General features: G+C 40.0%; 1 protein-coding gene across 1 annotated transcript in view; it reads right to left on the minus strand.

Annotated features, from left to right (window-relative positions):
- LOC145393672 (uncharacterized) overlaps nucleotides 1–16,842 on the minus strand; it is a 77,031-nt gene that overhangs the window by 53,511 nt on the left and 6,678 nt on the right. The window contains exons 2-6 of the mRNA XM_080267722.1: nucleotides 13,330–13,450; nucleotides 12,232–12,456; nucleotides 10,781–10,947; nucleotides 6,097–6,221; nucleotides 371–617 (exon numbers count right to left, since the gene is read on the minus strand). Of these exons, the coding sequence (XP_080123848.1) occupies nucleotides 371–617; nucleotides 6,097–6,221; nucleotides 10,781–10,947; nucleotides 12,232–12,456; nucleotides 13,330–13,450 (885 nt within the window). The remainder of the gene's footprint in view (nucleotides 1–370; nucleotides 618–6,096; nucleotides 6,222–10,780; nucleotides 10,948–12,231; nucleotides 12,457–13,329; nucleotides 13,451–16,842) is intronic.

Genomic DNA, 16,842 nt, shown 5'->3' on the forward strand with positions numbered 1-16,842 from the left:
ACATACCCTGACCGCAAAGGTTTCAGAGACTTTCTACTATGTGAAATACAGATGAGATTCTTTCAGCAGGGAGCATCTCGGCAGATGCCGAGCCACAATAAAATGAAAAGATCTACACATGTTAGCAAGGTTTAAGGTCTTTAATTGTTATGTAATGTAATGTAACATATAGCGGAGTGTGGCCACCCCCACCCAGTTGCTTTGTTCAGTTTGTGGTCTTAACCCCATGATAAGTATTTCCAAGATATTACCTCAAATTACCTTTTGTTGGGAATACCACGGGCCAAGTTAAATGTAAACATAGCCAAAATAAGGATAAGAAACTGTACCAGATTCACACAAATGGAAGATAACTATCACACACACATACCTCTTGACCTTTTGTTCCTGGAAATCCAGCCATACCGGGAGCACCCTTGAAGCCCTTTGCACCTGGAGGACCTCTCTGACCAGGACGCCCTAGTTTGCCTTTCTGTCCTTCTATTCCACGTTCTCCCTTCACACCCTTCTCCCCTGAAATTCCCACAAACCCCACAGGACCCTTGGCACCAGGTAGGCCACGTGGGCCTAGTACACCCTTGTCTCCCTTCTCACCACGGATTCCTGTGGGTGGTTGCCTAAAAATTTGAAAAGAAAAATTATAACAATAATAATGGTAATGCTAATGAAAAAAGCAACAACAATAATAGCAACAGCCATCATCATCCTTCCCTTAATTCTGAACCCAAGATACAGTAAGACAGGATCCAGGAACCATCAGTGGGAGACCTTTCAATAGCATGTCCAGTGAAACTGCCTACACACTCAACCAAATCCCTGGAATCATGATTCCATCTCACAAGCGTATCCATCTCAACAGGTAATGTTTCTAGTATTTTTTTCACATGAAACTAGGCTAATAAGAGCAGCACAAGCTTGTCTTGTTGTTGGAGAACACTCAAATCAAAATTTTTACTGCACCCACTTTCACTCTCATGACCTCTCCTAACCCCCAACAAAAATTTCAACTCATCACAATCATTTGTTTGTCCCCATATTCAGTTATTTATCCCATGAACATATTCACTCTTGGAAGATATTATAAAATACAGCTTCATTATATTTAAAAAATTAATTTAACAACTTTGATTTTCAAAGGATATACATTTCTGCCAATGCCCTACCACCCACCAACATTACAAACCATCTTATCCATTCCTTTGCTCACCACACTAATTTCTTTATGTCTTATGACAGTTAATGGCCAAACACAGGTCATGCGGTTGACAACTGTGCTTGTTCTTTATAGATGCACTTCAAATACAACTGCCAGACAATCATTCCTGCAGCTAACATATTAAAACAGGGTGCTAAGCCCATCATATGCTACTCTGTTTCATACTTCATCCAACCAAACTGATCCCTTGCCATATTGTTAACACACACACACACTAAAAGAGCAGCTAAATCAAATAAGACACATAATGTGGAAGATAAACGCCCGTCAAGTGGAGTTGAAACTCCTGATGGTTTGAATGACAAGTGAACTGACCTTGAACCCATTTCTATTCTTATAAGCTCCTCTTCCGATTTTTGGAATCACCTCTTTATTTGTCAGAAGCATGAAGATAACAAAGACAGAGATGCAGATGATGGTATTAGTCCTCTCAACAGTGCAGCAACTGATGAGGCATTAACCAACTATGTACAATATATATTACAGGGAAAATTCTGGCTGGTAATAGAAATGAGATGCAGCAAAAGTGAGTAAGTATCACAACAACCAAAATGCATACACACACACACACACACACACACACACAGGAATCAGTGTGGCGTCTCTATACACACACACACACACACGAACAGCCGGAGAGAGAGGACGTCCAAGGCATCGCTCCTGACCTTGAGTAGTTTCAGGAATTTTGTCTGTCCTGTCTCCTAGGGTCTTTCTTTAAATTTAAAATAATGAAAGTTGGTAGACTACCAAAAATGTAAAGATTTGTTGGCAATAGTATACATGAATGTTTGTGGCTTATTGGTAACAGCTGTTTAGGTACTTGATCGGTACGTTAAAGATGGCCGAAAATGTAAACAATGAGGGAATGGAATTTCAAGGATTTGATGCTAATACTAATGTCATGGACCTAGTGAAAACATTAATTATGAGGATTAGTGAACTCGAAAAAAAAGTAGAGAATCTAGTGATAAAGGATGTGTCAGGAAATACGGAAACCACCATACAGAGTCTAATCCAGTCCAACGAAACAGCCAATGAAGAGATTAAGAATTTGAAGAGGGAGAATGTTGAACTGAGGAGGAAACTTGAAGAGAGTACTAATAAAACGGAGAAGGTGAGTAATGTACTAGAAGAACACAAGGCAAAGTGGGCACACGTAGAAGAAGAACAGAAAGAAGTGGTCAGCTTAAGAGAGATCATCCAGGAAGAAAGGGAAATGAACAAGAAAGAAATGGAAGAAAATGTAGTGAAAATACTGAAGAAAAAAAGAGAAAATAGTGAGAGAAACTGTAGAAAGGAACAGATGTGTGATAGTATTTGGAAATAGGGAAGAGGAAGAAAAGGTTAGGTTCGCAAGACCTAGAGAGAGACACGAACATGGTGAGAGGAATATTAGGCAAGATTGACCCCGAAGGAAACAAGTGGGTAAAAGAAATTGAGGAAGTAAGGAGGATAGGGCCTTATAAGAAAGGGGAAACAAGACCAATGAGAGTCAAGTTTACATCAGAAAGTGTAATAAATGAGATACTTAAAGTGACCTGGAAATTAAGCAAAGAGGCGGGGATGGAAAATATTATAATAAGAAAAGATCTGAATGAAGAAGAAAGAGAAGCTTTAAAATCATTAAAGGAAGAAGTAAAGGAAAAAAATGATAAGAGGACAGAGGAAGAACGTAATACTTTTTTTGGAGAGTATTGGATATGAAAGTAAGGAAATGGTATTTAAGGAAATAGAAGTGAAGGAAATTAGGGGGGATGGTTGTGAAAGATCAGAAGTTGAGGAAGTGGTACGGACAGAGAGTAGGAGAGAAGAGGGTATTAATAATGTCAAAAATAATTTGAAGGTGATATATACTAATGTTGATGGTTTCATATCGACAAAGGATCGAAATTAATGATTTCTTGAGAGAACATGAACCTGATGTCATGTGCTTTGTAGAGACCAAATTAAGAGAAGATATTGATGTTCATTTGGGAGATGGTAAATACAAACTGTGGAGAAAAGACAGAAAAGAAAAAAAAGGAGGAGGAGTGATGATAGCAGTGAAGAACAACATAAATGTAGATACTGTGGAAATGGGAGAAGGCAGGGCTGAAGTGATATATATGAAATTAGAAACTGGAGAGAATGTTAAGAGAGATATGGCGGTAGTGTATGTTCCCCCAAAGACGAGAGCATGGAAGGATGACGAATACCATGAGTTGTTGTCAGATATGGCTAGCTACTTGCAAAAAATAATTGAGAAAAGCAATAATATAATTTTGGTGGGTGACTTTAATTGTAAAGAGGTGAACTGGGAGGAATGGTACTGGAGGCGGCGAGGATTCTGTGGGGTACTATGTTATTAAATATAATAATGAATAATGTGATGACGCAGTGGGTCAATGAAGAGACACGGTTTGAGGGTGAGGACACACCAGCAAGGTTAGATTTACTGTTCACCAAAGACCTGATGTAATAGAATCATTGGAATATCTCTGTCCTTTGGGAAAAAGTGATCACGTGGTCATTGAGTTCCAGATGTTAATAGGAAACGTCGAGCCAAGAGACGAGCTTCATAGACAGGGAAGATACAACTTTGGCAAAGCAAATTTTACAGGATTGAGAAACTTTTTGAAAATGCGGATTGGAGAAAATTCAGAGAAACAAGAGAGATACAGAGGAAGTGGGATATCTTTCTAGACCTCTATAATTTGGGAGTGGAAAAATTTGTACCAAGAGTAAGAGGGAAAGAAAACAGGAAAAGGAGTGGTTTAATAGAAGGTGTATGATAGCCAAAAAAGAGAGAGATAAGGCGTGGAACAATTGGAGAAAGAGAGGTAACGACAGAACAAAGGAAGAATATAAAAGAACAAGAAACGAATACACAAGAATACGTAGGGAAGAAGAAAGGAATTTTGAAAAAGGTATAATTGACAAATGCAAGGATGAACCCAAACTGTTTTATAGATTTGTTAATGGCAAACTGAAACAAAAGGAATCACCAAGCTGAAAGTAGATGGAGAGGTCTTTAATGATGCGGCAATGCAAGCAGAAATAATGAACAAACGTTTCCAGTCAGTTTTCACTAAAGAAAAGGAGCTTGTGGAAGGGGAGGGAGTGATTAGAAATGTTCCGGTGATGAAAGATATAAAAGTGGAGGTGCAGGAAGTGTATAAATTACTGGAAACTCAAGATGTAAGGAAAGCCCCAGGACCTGATGGAATTTCTAATTGGGTACTGAAGGAATGCAGAGAACAACTGGCGGATAAAATTCACAGCTTAATTGTATGCTCACTGGAAGAGGGAAAGTGCCAAAAGAATGGAAGAGGGCAAATGTGGTACCAATTTACAAGGAGGAAACAGGGAAGAACCCTGAATTATAGACCAGTGTCTCTAACCAGCATGGTCGCAAAATTGTGTGAGAGAATCCTGAAAGACAGATGGATAAAATATCTGGAAGAGATGAATATTTTGGCTGAATGTCAGTTTGGATTCAGAAGTGGAAGGTCATGTGTTTCAAACTTGATGAGCTTTTACTCAAGAGCGATTGATGTGGTACAGGAGAGAGATGGTTGGGTGGATTGTGTGTACTTAGACTTAGAGAAGGCCTTTGACAAGGTACCTCATAAGAGACTAATGTGGAAACTAGAATATATAGGAGGACTAAAGGGGAAACTTCTGGAATGGATGAGAGACTTTTTGAGAGACAGACAAATGAGGACAGTAATAAAGGAAAAGATGTCTGGATGGAGGGAAGTAACAAGTGGAGTCCCTCAAGGCTCAGTGTTGGCGCCAGTAATGTTCCTGATTTATGTAAATGATATGGTAGATGGAGTGAACAGTTATGCGAGTCTGTTTGCTGATGATGTAAAGATCTTGAGGAAGATAGAGGTTGAGGAGGATTGTAAAATACTGCAGGAGGATTTGGATAGGATACACAATTGGAGCCGGACGTGGGAAATGAAATTTAATGTAAAGAAATGTAAAATATTGGAAATGGGTAAAAGTACCAAGAGACCATCACTGAATTATTTTTTGGGTAATGAATTAATCACGAAAAGGAGAGAAGAGAAAGATTTGGGAGTGCTGGTCCAAGATAGTTTGTCACCAGAAAAGCACATTAACAAGATAGTTGGAGAGACTTATAAGCTCTTGACTAACATAAGAGTAGCATTTCATTATATGGATGAGGAAATGATGAAAAAATTGATAGTGGCCATGATCCGCCCCAGGTTAGAATATGCAGCGGTAGTGTGGTCCCCACACAAAAGAAAGATATAAACAAGATTGAGAGAATACAAAGAACAGCAACCAAGATGGTCCCCAGTCTGACAGACCTGTCATACAGAGAGAGGCTGGAAAAACTGGATTTGCCTTCGTTAGAGGAAAGGAGAAAGAGGGGAGACATGATGGTGTGTTCAGGACCATGGTGGGAGTAGATAAAATTGACAAAGAAGATCTGTTTGTATGGGATAAGAGAGCAACAAGAGGACATGGAATGAAATTGAAAAAGTCAAGCTGTTTGAAGGATATCAAGAAATATAGCTTTCCTTACAGAAGTATAGACTTATGGAATAGCCTGGACAAAGAGATCGTCCAGTCTAAAAACATAAACGAGTTTAAAGTTAAATTCGACTTATTGAGAAACAGCGACGGAAACCCACGAGCATAGTACATTCCGTGTATATCACAATTAGGTATATTCTTAAATATTTGGAACGACTTAGACAAAGAGGTGGTGCATGAGAAAAACATTCATGTGTGTAAAGGTAGACTTGATAAATGTGGATATGGAGACAGGACAACACGAGCATTGCTCAATTCCTGTATACTACAAATAGGTAAATACAAATAGGTAAATACACACACACACACACACACATACAATGACTTACAAAGTGGGTATGAAGGTGGCAGGTTCGCCTTTTTGTCCAGGATCACCCTTGATTGATGGATAAGCTGGTGCTGGGTCTCCAGGCTCTCCAGATGGTCCTCTGAACCCAAGATCACCTCGTTCACCCTTAAAGTTAAAAAGGAAGAAGCTGACATTCCCAATCTCTATTCAATAGACCCCTTCATTCAGAAGGGGTATTTTATTTTTTATACTTGTTATCTCCAGATAAAATAATTTTATTTAGCTGTGGATAATCTTTTTTTAACTGCAGGGGTTATATGTAGCCTTCATCAACCCCTTCACCAACAGAGAAATGTTTCCCAAGCTATAAAAAGTTGCATAGTGGTAGACTGACCAAAAAAAAAAAAATCACTATATTGAAAGGGTTGTCATACTTTTATTTCTTTTTTCATTTGTTTCCTCTTTTTATGCTAAAGCTGCCAGCCCATTACTGTAAGTCACGAAAAGAGTGCAACTTGAAATCTGAGTAACATCTACGGGGTGAGTTACAAGTCTGGAAATGTCATACAGGGAAAAATATAGTGTTTTTTCACTTTGAAGAATTTATGGTGACATAAATTATGATGGCTTTTATCACAGGACCACACACTGTTATCATCCTGCATGCCAGTAGTGGTTACTGACAACTTTTGGGTTTGCACTGAATGGGATGGATGTCATTTGAGGACATCATGCAATTTGTCCTTTCCAATATGTTTCCAGATACAGTATATGACTCACAGTGTATTGCTAAAAACATATGAAATACACAAAAATTTATGACCATTTTCTATATTTCACAACACCAAACAATACTAACAGCCAAAGAAATGTGGCTTTTTTAGGAACTAGGGGAGAGCTATGATAATTACAGAATTTCAGTTATAATACAACCCATTCATATGACAGCAAGGGTGAAAATAGTGAAATAAATGAGGTACTGTATTAGAGCAGTGACACAGCAAGAAAAAAATTGTCAATATCCCATCCTATTTCTCAATAACATATGGGGTGAGAGGACTCTAAAAGTAGAACTACCTACAGAGTGCCCAGTGAAGTGGAACATGCATCACTAACTTAAGTCTAAAAATTCTCAGCTCTACCTCACAGGCTTACCATTTCTCTCTCACACACACACACACACACACTACATTCACCTACCATATCCATCAAACTTGTTTTTTTGGTCTTCTATATCTCTTTTTGCCCTTAAACTCACTCATAAATGCTCTACTCACAACCCAATTCATATGTATTCTGTTGTGTGCCTATAACATCAAGGAACTCTCTCATACCATTTGATCAACAGACATCCTTACTCCAAGTCTTTCATGAAACTCATATTTAGTACTATATACACAGTAAACTCCCAAGTATCTGTCTCACCACTACCCAACATACAACATTATTTGGTGTAGCCAATGGCTGAATTAAAATGGTATCTGGCAGAAAGCATAAAATCTTTGACACTACTTGGCATGAAGGACCCTTTCTTCTGGTTAAAAGTACATTATTACCCTACATGAGACAGTTGTTGTCATTAAACATCCAGCCACAATCACAAAAAAAAAGAAAATAAAGGAATAAAATACACAAAAAGAATAGGGTTATGCTGTACATGTACCGTAATATGAAAGGGGTGGAGGGAGGGAGAAAGGGATGATTGATGGTTGGTGGGCCTAGCAGCTCACAGGCTGTTTGGTGGTGGGTAAGGCGGGGAGATGCAGTGGTTGGGAGTAGAAGAGTTTTGATTGGCTAAGTCAGGGGAAGGAAAATTCTAATGCAGGGTTTTCATTGGCTGGGAGAAGGAAGGTGGCTGTTCTCTTACTCTCCAATGTATTCCTTCGCCACTATGGTGCCAATATTCAAATAAGCCTACACCACACTCTATGTACTGTATCTTCCAAAACATTATTATTATTACTGTATGTGGCAATGTTGCGATGGGTTTCCCTCCAAAACCTGGCTGGCCTCCTAGTGCTGCTGTGGCTTTCTGACACTTCATACTGCACCCCACCCCCCTTCCTCTCCTCTCCGGTAAGTACAATTTACAGTGTTCTGAAATGTACAGTGCTGCACTGTACAAGTGACTGTTGGATTCAACTAAGGCACCAATGAAAGTGTATTGGAAAGAAAGTCAATTAAACTGTGTTCATAAAAAAGAAGAATTGATACATATGTGCTTATTCTATTAAGCAAAGTAATCACTGAAAGCAGTAATGAGAAATAGGGCGGTGAGTACAAAAGTTAAGAAGTCACTGCATGATAGTATTGTGATCCCAACCCTGACGTATGGAGGCAAGGCGTTGACCCTGCTAGAGGGGAACAAGGCAAGAATGAGAGCAGTGGAAATGAGTTACCTGAAAGGAGCATGTGGAGTGACATGGAGGGACGGGTTAATGAATGAAGAAGTGAAAGAACGCTGTGGGGTGGATGTAGATGTGATTGAGAAAATTAGGAGAAATACAATGAGGTGGTTTGGACATGTGGAGAGAATGGAGAATGAAAGACCGACTAAGAGGGTGTATGTAGGTGAAATGGAAGGAAATGAGTTACCTGAAAGGAGCATGTGAAGTGACATGGAGGGACAGGTTAATGAATGAAGAAGTGAAAGAATGTTGTGGGGTGGATGTAGATGTGATTGAGAAAATTAGGAGAAATACAATGAGGTGGTTTGGACATGTGGAGAGAATGGAGAATGAAAGACTGACTAAGAGGGTGTATGTAGGTGAAATGGAGGGAGAGAGAGGTAGGGGGAGACTGAGGATGAGGTGGAGGGATGGAGTTGAGAGGTATATGAAGGAGGGGGGAGTGAGTTGGGGGGAGGGCAGTCAAATGGTGGGTGACAGAGCAACTCGGAGGCATTTTGTCTGCAGCCACCCTTTGCAGGATTAGGGCTTCGGGCTATAGACAGATAGATAGAAAATAACCACGCTACAGTGGAATCCATCCATCCATCCATCATCCAATCCTACATTGCCCCATGAGGTGCATAGGAGCCTAGGGCTAGGCAGTTGGTCTCGACATTGAAGATACAATGGAATCATTAACACAATATATAAATTCAGTTAGACAACTGTTTCTTCCCAAGTGATGTTTGTCCTTGCTACTACAAGACAAAAGTTTTGTTGTGTTCCGGGTGGTGGAGTCATCTGCTAGAATTTCGACAGAAGAGAGTACAGTATGGTGTACACAGTACAGTACAGAACAGTGAAGCGTGCTTCACTTTATTCAAGTTTTTCTTTTTTTTTTATGCTTTTATTGTTTATTTTGGGTGTTATTGTACTGTATTCTCCAATAATGTCTACATCACCAGCACCATTATCATCATCATCACCACCATCAACATGAAATGTGTTTCTGTACATAAGATTACAGTGTACTTCACCGTACAAACAGTATTTCAATATTAGGAACGTCTTTTAGCTGATTTTTGATGATTTATAGTATTTAAAATGTGTGCATTATGCAGTACATGTACTGCCCGGTGAGAGAAAACAGGTCTTCCGGCTGGGGGGACTTTGATATTATCCCCATCGTCAACATGAAAATGCTTCTGTACATAAAATTACATCCCCATCGTCAACGTGAAAATGCTTCCGTACATAAAATTACAGTGCACTTAACAGTACATTACAGTATTTTATATTTTTGACGTTTTAAAGTGTTTTAAGGGTTAGGCAGTGGATAAGTGATATAGGGATGGGAGGTAAGGGGCCTCTAGGGGGGACTTTTGCATAACCCGGCATTTTGACGGTATATGTCAGGCCTTTGGCTCTATTACGCCGGATAATCGGGAGTTTACTGTATTTCTTATTCTGTTCAGCTAACCAACATGATATGCATTTCTTAAGTCCCACTTCCGTTGCTCTTACCTGTGACTTCGCTACTCGTACCACTCTAAGGTCTTACACTCATTTGTTACTGAAGGCATTATCACATACAGGAACTTCTCTTGCTTCTGTACTCAGACCTCTGTCCTGTATAAAGGCCATCACAGCATTCTTCCATGGGTCACACCACTCTCCACTTCCTTTACACATTTGCTTCTTTTTAATATTAAGGTGTCTAGGTACGCAATCTCTTCCACCACATCCCCACTCACCAACATGTGACAAAGAGTCCCCTGCTCTTTCATAATCATTGCATTACTCTTGTTTACATTTACTTTTAGCCCACACAACCAAACTATGAAAATTCCATTTACATGAATTACTTACATCAGCACAGTACCATAAAAAAAAAATAAAAAAACATAAAAGATTATAGAATGTTTGAGAAAGAAGCTAGAAAATCATTTGAGACACACAGGAAGGCACAACAGAAACATATGGACAGAGGTAAAGAATAGACGGAAAGCCTTTACGAACAAAGTGCTTACAGCTTGATCAATCACTTGACTTACTGGTCAAAAAACCTGCTGTAAAATAACTAGATAATTAATGCAATATATTACATATGTATGAACACTCAGGGACAAAAGTTTCCCAACTATTCCACTGCATCTACAGTCCTCAGCAATTTGGGAATGTCCACCACTTTCTTCACTAATGCATAATATTAGAGACGCATTTGTGGGAACAGAAATAAACGATGCCTCTCTCAGCTCAGAAGCATTAGCCAATAGAGGAAAGTGAGAAGCCCTAGAGGTGAACTATTGGTCAAACTTTCGTTCTCCACTGTACCATCAAACCAGGAATCCCGTAGTCTCCTCTAGGACCCCTAGGTCCTGGCCCACCCCTGTAACCTCTGGGTCCTGCCTGTCCTGGTTCTCCTTGGTCACCTTTGATGCCTCTAGAGTTTGTTCCTCCATCCCCTGGTTCACCTACAGGTCCTCGTGCACCCTCAGGACCTACAGAAGAAATATTCATTAGTTGTTTCACGATATGACATTACAGCACAATGAAATTAAGCTTACTGATATTACCGCACTATAATTTACAGGTTTACTTTCGTGTCCATCATTAGCAGAATCCTGACATTACTTCCCACCATGAAATGGGATGGGCAGAATCCTGAAACAGGCAAGGGAAATCATATAAGTTGGAGAACTACCAGTATCAAAAAGGTACCCAATGAAAAGGGCCACAGATCCATTCACTTATTCAAGCCTTAGAAATTCTGAGCTCAATTCAGTGGCAAAACCCATCATTACATTTTTTCCTTCTCAGGTAACCTGTGTCAGATGAAGTCGTGCAGACTACTGAGTCAAAATGGGATGTATCCTCGTCAAGTGAAGCTCCATGCATTCAGGTATTTACTTCTATCATCTGATATAACACTATATCACATTTTTTGCTTCAACTTCCATAAGTGGCTTATGCATTTCTTTACCATGTGCAGACAGCTTCTTGGCCTTCCACACCTCCTATGGGTTGTCCACCTTAACTTCTGTAATTCATTTCATGTCGACTATCTCAACAGCAGAATGGGATAATATTATGTCTCTGCCTCCTTTTCACAAAACTTCTTCATGGCTAACAGCCAAAAACCATAATCTAATGTTAATTTCTTGAAGATTTCAGCTCAGAATTCACGATGGACACATGACACTTTTGTGGTCACTTTAAATTGGGCAGAGTATAGTACATTACACAAAAAATTTCAATCCCATCATGTACTTGTCTATGTTGTGATTCTAAACCTGTTTTGCAACACAGTACGCACTCACTACTTGAAGAAACTGCTAAAGACTTTCTCTTGCTTTTACTCTCTCTCTCTCTCTCTCACTGTTTGAATGATGTGTGAATACTTGTGTGGCCAGTTTCAGTGGGAATGATGTTGATGAGCCTCCCACTTTTATGTCTACCCTTTCTTTGTTTCTGGAGTCTACCTCATTCCACTTTGTGGGAATAAGGGCTGGGATAATAATTATGTTACAGTTCCCAAAAGGCAATGTGCAGAGGAAAAGGAAGATCAAGTTCATTGGGACATAAAGTACATGGGTGTCTCTATTTGCTCAGTACAAAAGTTATTTGTGCCTGCCTTGTTTTACAGGCTCCATGAAAGGAAAATGTTTAGTTTCATTTCTAGCTTGATCATCTAAAAGTTGTGGACTTCCTAGTTTCATTACCATTTCCAGTGAACAGTTGCATGCACTAAGAGTAATACAGTACATGATAGGAAAACCTCAAACCTGGCAGTCCTCTGGGCCCTGGGGTTCCCGGGAGGCCATCTGATCCAGTACGACCATCAGTTCCATTACATCCATCAGGGCCAGGGGGTCCAGTAGGCCCTTCAAGCCCAGGCAAACCAGGTATGCCAGCTGTTCCCTGAAACCCTGGCATCCCCATCTGTCCTCGGATGCCTTTTTCTCCCATTGCTCCAGACTCGCCAAAATCCCCACGTGGTCCAACCCGTCCTATGAAAAAAAAAAAAAAGTAATTAAATAATAAATAAGTACCGTCAGCTAGAACTAGAATCAAATACAACACTGTGTACTATGGATTACATTATTAAAGTAGACTACAGAGTGAAGGGAAGAGAAAACGTTGTTTTTCTGTAGCACATTATTACAGTTATTGCATGATGTCACCTGACAAACCACAAACTTTATGTAAAGCCTACAGAGAACTGAAGCCAACAAACTTTAAGTAAATCTTACAAAGCACTGAAATGCAATGTGGGATGACTGCTGATACTACCATGTCTTGGATAATTTCAGTACTGTGCAGCAAACCCTCGACATACAGAGCCCTCTTTTAACGAATTTCAGTTTTAACAACCACTTTGAGCTGGCCAAACGTTATGTTTCATTTGATGAATTTTCATTTGGTATAAGAATGGATGCGCGGGAAACACTGACCAGGATGGCGTCCCTACACACAGAAACGGATGCACACACACACACACACACACACACACACACACACACACACACACACACACACACACACACACACACGTGCTACTCCCCATCCCACAGAAAGCCGCATCAGTCTCTGGATGACCAGCATCATGAGAGGAGCCATAAATAGAGCATTTATTGAGAAAATGAGCCACTTATACCTAGCTGTAAGCTATTGTGTACAACTGTACAGCCAAACAACGCTCTATACTTGATGATCTATGTTAAGTAAAAACCATGACGCCTGGGAAATTAATGAATAGCATGGTATTCAGCTTTAACATCATGAGTCTGGTACAAATTACAGTAGTTTGTTATATCGAGGGTGTACTGTACAGTACTTTATAAGGATACTGAAAAATGTAAGCAATACTTAGGCTGTAATACCTGGAGGGCCCTCAACTCCTGGTTCTCCTGGGAAGCCAGTTGAGCCCTGGAGACCAGGAATACCAGGGGCTCCCAGTACACCTTTCTGGCCCTCACATACACATGCATAGCAGTTCAAACACTGAAAATACAAAAATAATAATAAAAAAAAAAAAAAGTGAGGAATAAGGCTGACAGTAGTATATGTACTGTAGAAATGGTACACAACTGTGTTCTACTGTCATATACCAGAAATTCAATTACTGTATCTCTATTCAGTCTCAGATGTGGTAATTGGTGGCAACCATTATCTACGCACTTGATGTAGTGGTGCCTACGTTTTTCCTTCCCCTTTATCATTCTTTTTTTTGTGTCTGCCCTCCTCTCCTCATATTTCTCCCATCTTTCCTATCACTTTTTATTACTCTTCTTTCATTTTCAGGTGGCTTTACATTGAGGGACAAGCCTAATGGTTTCCTGTAAGCCAGGAAACCATTTACAATGCTAGGTGGCAACCATATAACCAACTAATACATGTTCCCTATGTGTCAGCAAATGGGTTGGTGGAGGATTAGTGCCTCTCCTCATAAAACAACTAACTCAAAGCAAACGGTCACCCCTTGCGGGATTATGGAGTGCAAGGTGCAAAACTATTATTGGCATTTATTTCCAACCTGCACACCGATACCAATAATAGTTTTGCAACTTGCGCTATGGTGTCTGGCTATAGATAGATAGACAGACAGTCCCAGATTACCTGGAAATTTAGTTATCCATTTCCTCATCTGTATTGCCAATAACTGTTGGCACAATAGGCTGGGATGGAATTCATATGTCCATCTACACACAAAAACCAAACAGTACTACAGTATAAGGGCACGATGAAATACTGACTGCAATTGTGTGGGTGGTAACCAAACTTCCATAAAACAGAAACTAATTGCAAGAAATTTTAATGCATAAAAATTGACAAAAATAATGCAGCTTATTGAAGTTCAATCTGAATTTGGTTCCACCAACTAATATTTGTGCATGATGTGGGCAGTTTGCCCTGCTGCTAGCATTTAAACTGTGTAGTCTGCAACACATACTTAATGATAGCACTTGTCAAATGTGAGCTGCTTTACTGTAAGGTAATTACCATACTCAAGAAAGGAAATTTTATAACAAAGATGAATGGGAAAAGAGGCACAGGAAGTGGCAAGATTCACAGAAATATGAAGATGGAGGGCTTTGTTAATGTCTTGTGTACGATGAAACAGAAAATACAAGCATACAGCTGCTTTTGCCATGTACACTCAGTGACAAGTCACGAACAACTGAGAGTTGTTGTTGGAAGTTTGGAAGACATTTTCAAAATGGAAGCAATCCAGACCTGTGTGTTGTTTGAAAGTCACAAGTCTGAGTGGCATATTAAGAGTTACCTGGAGAAGTTTAATGCAGAAAGTGAATTTTACCATGTTGACCTCCATAGATGTATCTATGGTTGACTCCTCTGTGGTGGTCTCAGTAGATTATCTAGCCCAGTAATACAAGTAGCTACATTTTGGTTTATTTAATGAGGCAATAGGTGTAGTACATATAGGAGAACACTCTGGCTCTATGCTGCACCATTTTCAGTGTCGCATGTTTAAATTTGAATGCCATGACTTCTACCCAGTTCGCCTCCCCTAAGCAGCCCAAAACTTCTCTCGGGTCCAGTAGGCTTCATTCACATGTAACCAGCCACTATGGGAGGATGTGCTGTAACCTCTCCAGCTCACCCATCTCCGTTAACACTGATGTTGAACCTCAAGCATCAGCCTTGGGGCTTGGACAATGATAAAATTGCTAACACAGGAGCTCCATGGTTTCACCATCGTAATGTTTGCCACTGGAGTGATGAAGGATGCCATTATGAACCAAATCATGTAGCTCTATCTATCTATCTATCTATACCCCGACACCCTAATCCCGCAAAGGGTGGCCACAGACAAAACGCCTCCAAGTCGCTCTGTCACCCACCATTTGACTACCCTCCCCCCAACTCACCCCCCCTCTCCCTCATATACCTCTCAACTCCATCCCTCCACCTCATCCTCAGTCTACCTCTCCCTCTCCCTCCCTCCACCTCACCTACATACACCCTCTTAGTCAGTCTTTCATTCTCCATTCTCTTCACATGTAGAAAATCTGGAAATTCAAGACAGTTGACAACTTTATAGTTCTTCCATCTTACTGACCCAATTGATACAGCTCTACATCCTTTCCATAACATCCGTTTGTGATTAGAGGCATATGCTAATGTTAACCTGTTGTTACCACTAAGCATTCCAGATACAGAGATGGTAGTCTTGAACCAAGCTAATACAGGTATTTGAAAAGAGGATAGCAAGAGTAGCAACTCAGACAACTGGCATGGTGGAGACTGAGGGTGAAAAGGACAGCATGTTATGGTATCTCAGCCTGTGTACATACAACTTAGGCTATTGGATCAGAGCTAGAACATGACAAAAAAAAAAAAAAAAAGCATGAAAGTAAAGGATGTCTATCTATCTATCTATTGCCAGACGCCATTATCCTGTAAGGGGTGGCCATTTGACTTTATTTGTTTTACGGGGAGGGGCACTAACCCTCCACCAACCCACTTGCTGACACATAGGGAGCAAATATGGTTTGGTTATATGGTTACCACCCAGCATTTGTAAATGGTTTCTTGGCTTACAGAAAACCATTTGGCTTGTCACTCAATGTAAAGCCACCCGTAAAGGAAAGAAAAGCAATAAGAAGTGACAGGAAAGATGGGAGAAATAGGAAGAGAGGAGGGAAGGCACAGAAAAAGAATGATAAAGGCTAAGGAAGAAGTAGGCAGCACTTACACCAAGTGAGTGGATGATGGTTGCCACCACCTACCACCTATACTAATTGTTAAAAATGAAATCCATCAAGAAAGTAATCAATTGCTCAAATGTCCTGTCACCTGAAAATCCACCAAAAGTGGGGAGGGCTTAAAATGTCTAGGTGAATGTTGTGTTGAAATATGGCCAGTGGAGATTTATGCCTAACCTCCAGGAGCTGGTAGGGATTGTGCGTATGGGATATAGCTGCAGAAAATAATATTGATCAATTTTTTTGGCCCAGCAATTATGAAAGTATGATAGTGAGTTAAAAAATAATCTGAAAAAAGTCTACTGGACTCCAGAGATTTTTTCGATGGGTTTTGAAAGCCACTGCCGACTGTTCGGCTCGATTGCTGTGGGGTAGACATTCTTGCTGCAGTCTCGCCTTTGCTGATTGTCGCCGATCTGTGGCTGAGCTTTAAAGGTCTCTTATTTTCCAGAATTCTATATATCACATTTTTCGCTTCTGTGTCATTTCCAAACAATGATTCTGCAATAATATATTCACTATTGAGTTCAGCATAGACTTTACTATTATATCCTACACTAGTATTTTTTATGGATAATATTTATTAGAAGCTACAATTAGAATTCATGTAGTTTGGAGTGTTTTTCTGTTTATACCTCATCAATTGCTAACCTACTTGGTGTTTTC

This window comes from Coenobita brevimanus, chromosome 25, assembly GCF_032717465.1.
Source record: "Coenobita brevimanus isolate Jiangsu-jjx chromosome 25, ASM3271746v2, whole genome shotgun sequence".
NCBI lineage: Eukaryota > Metazoa > Arthropoda > Malacostraca > Decapoda > Coenobitidae > Coenobita > Coenobita brevimanus.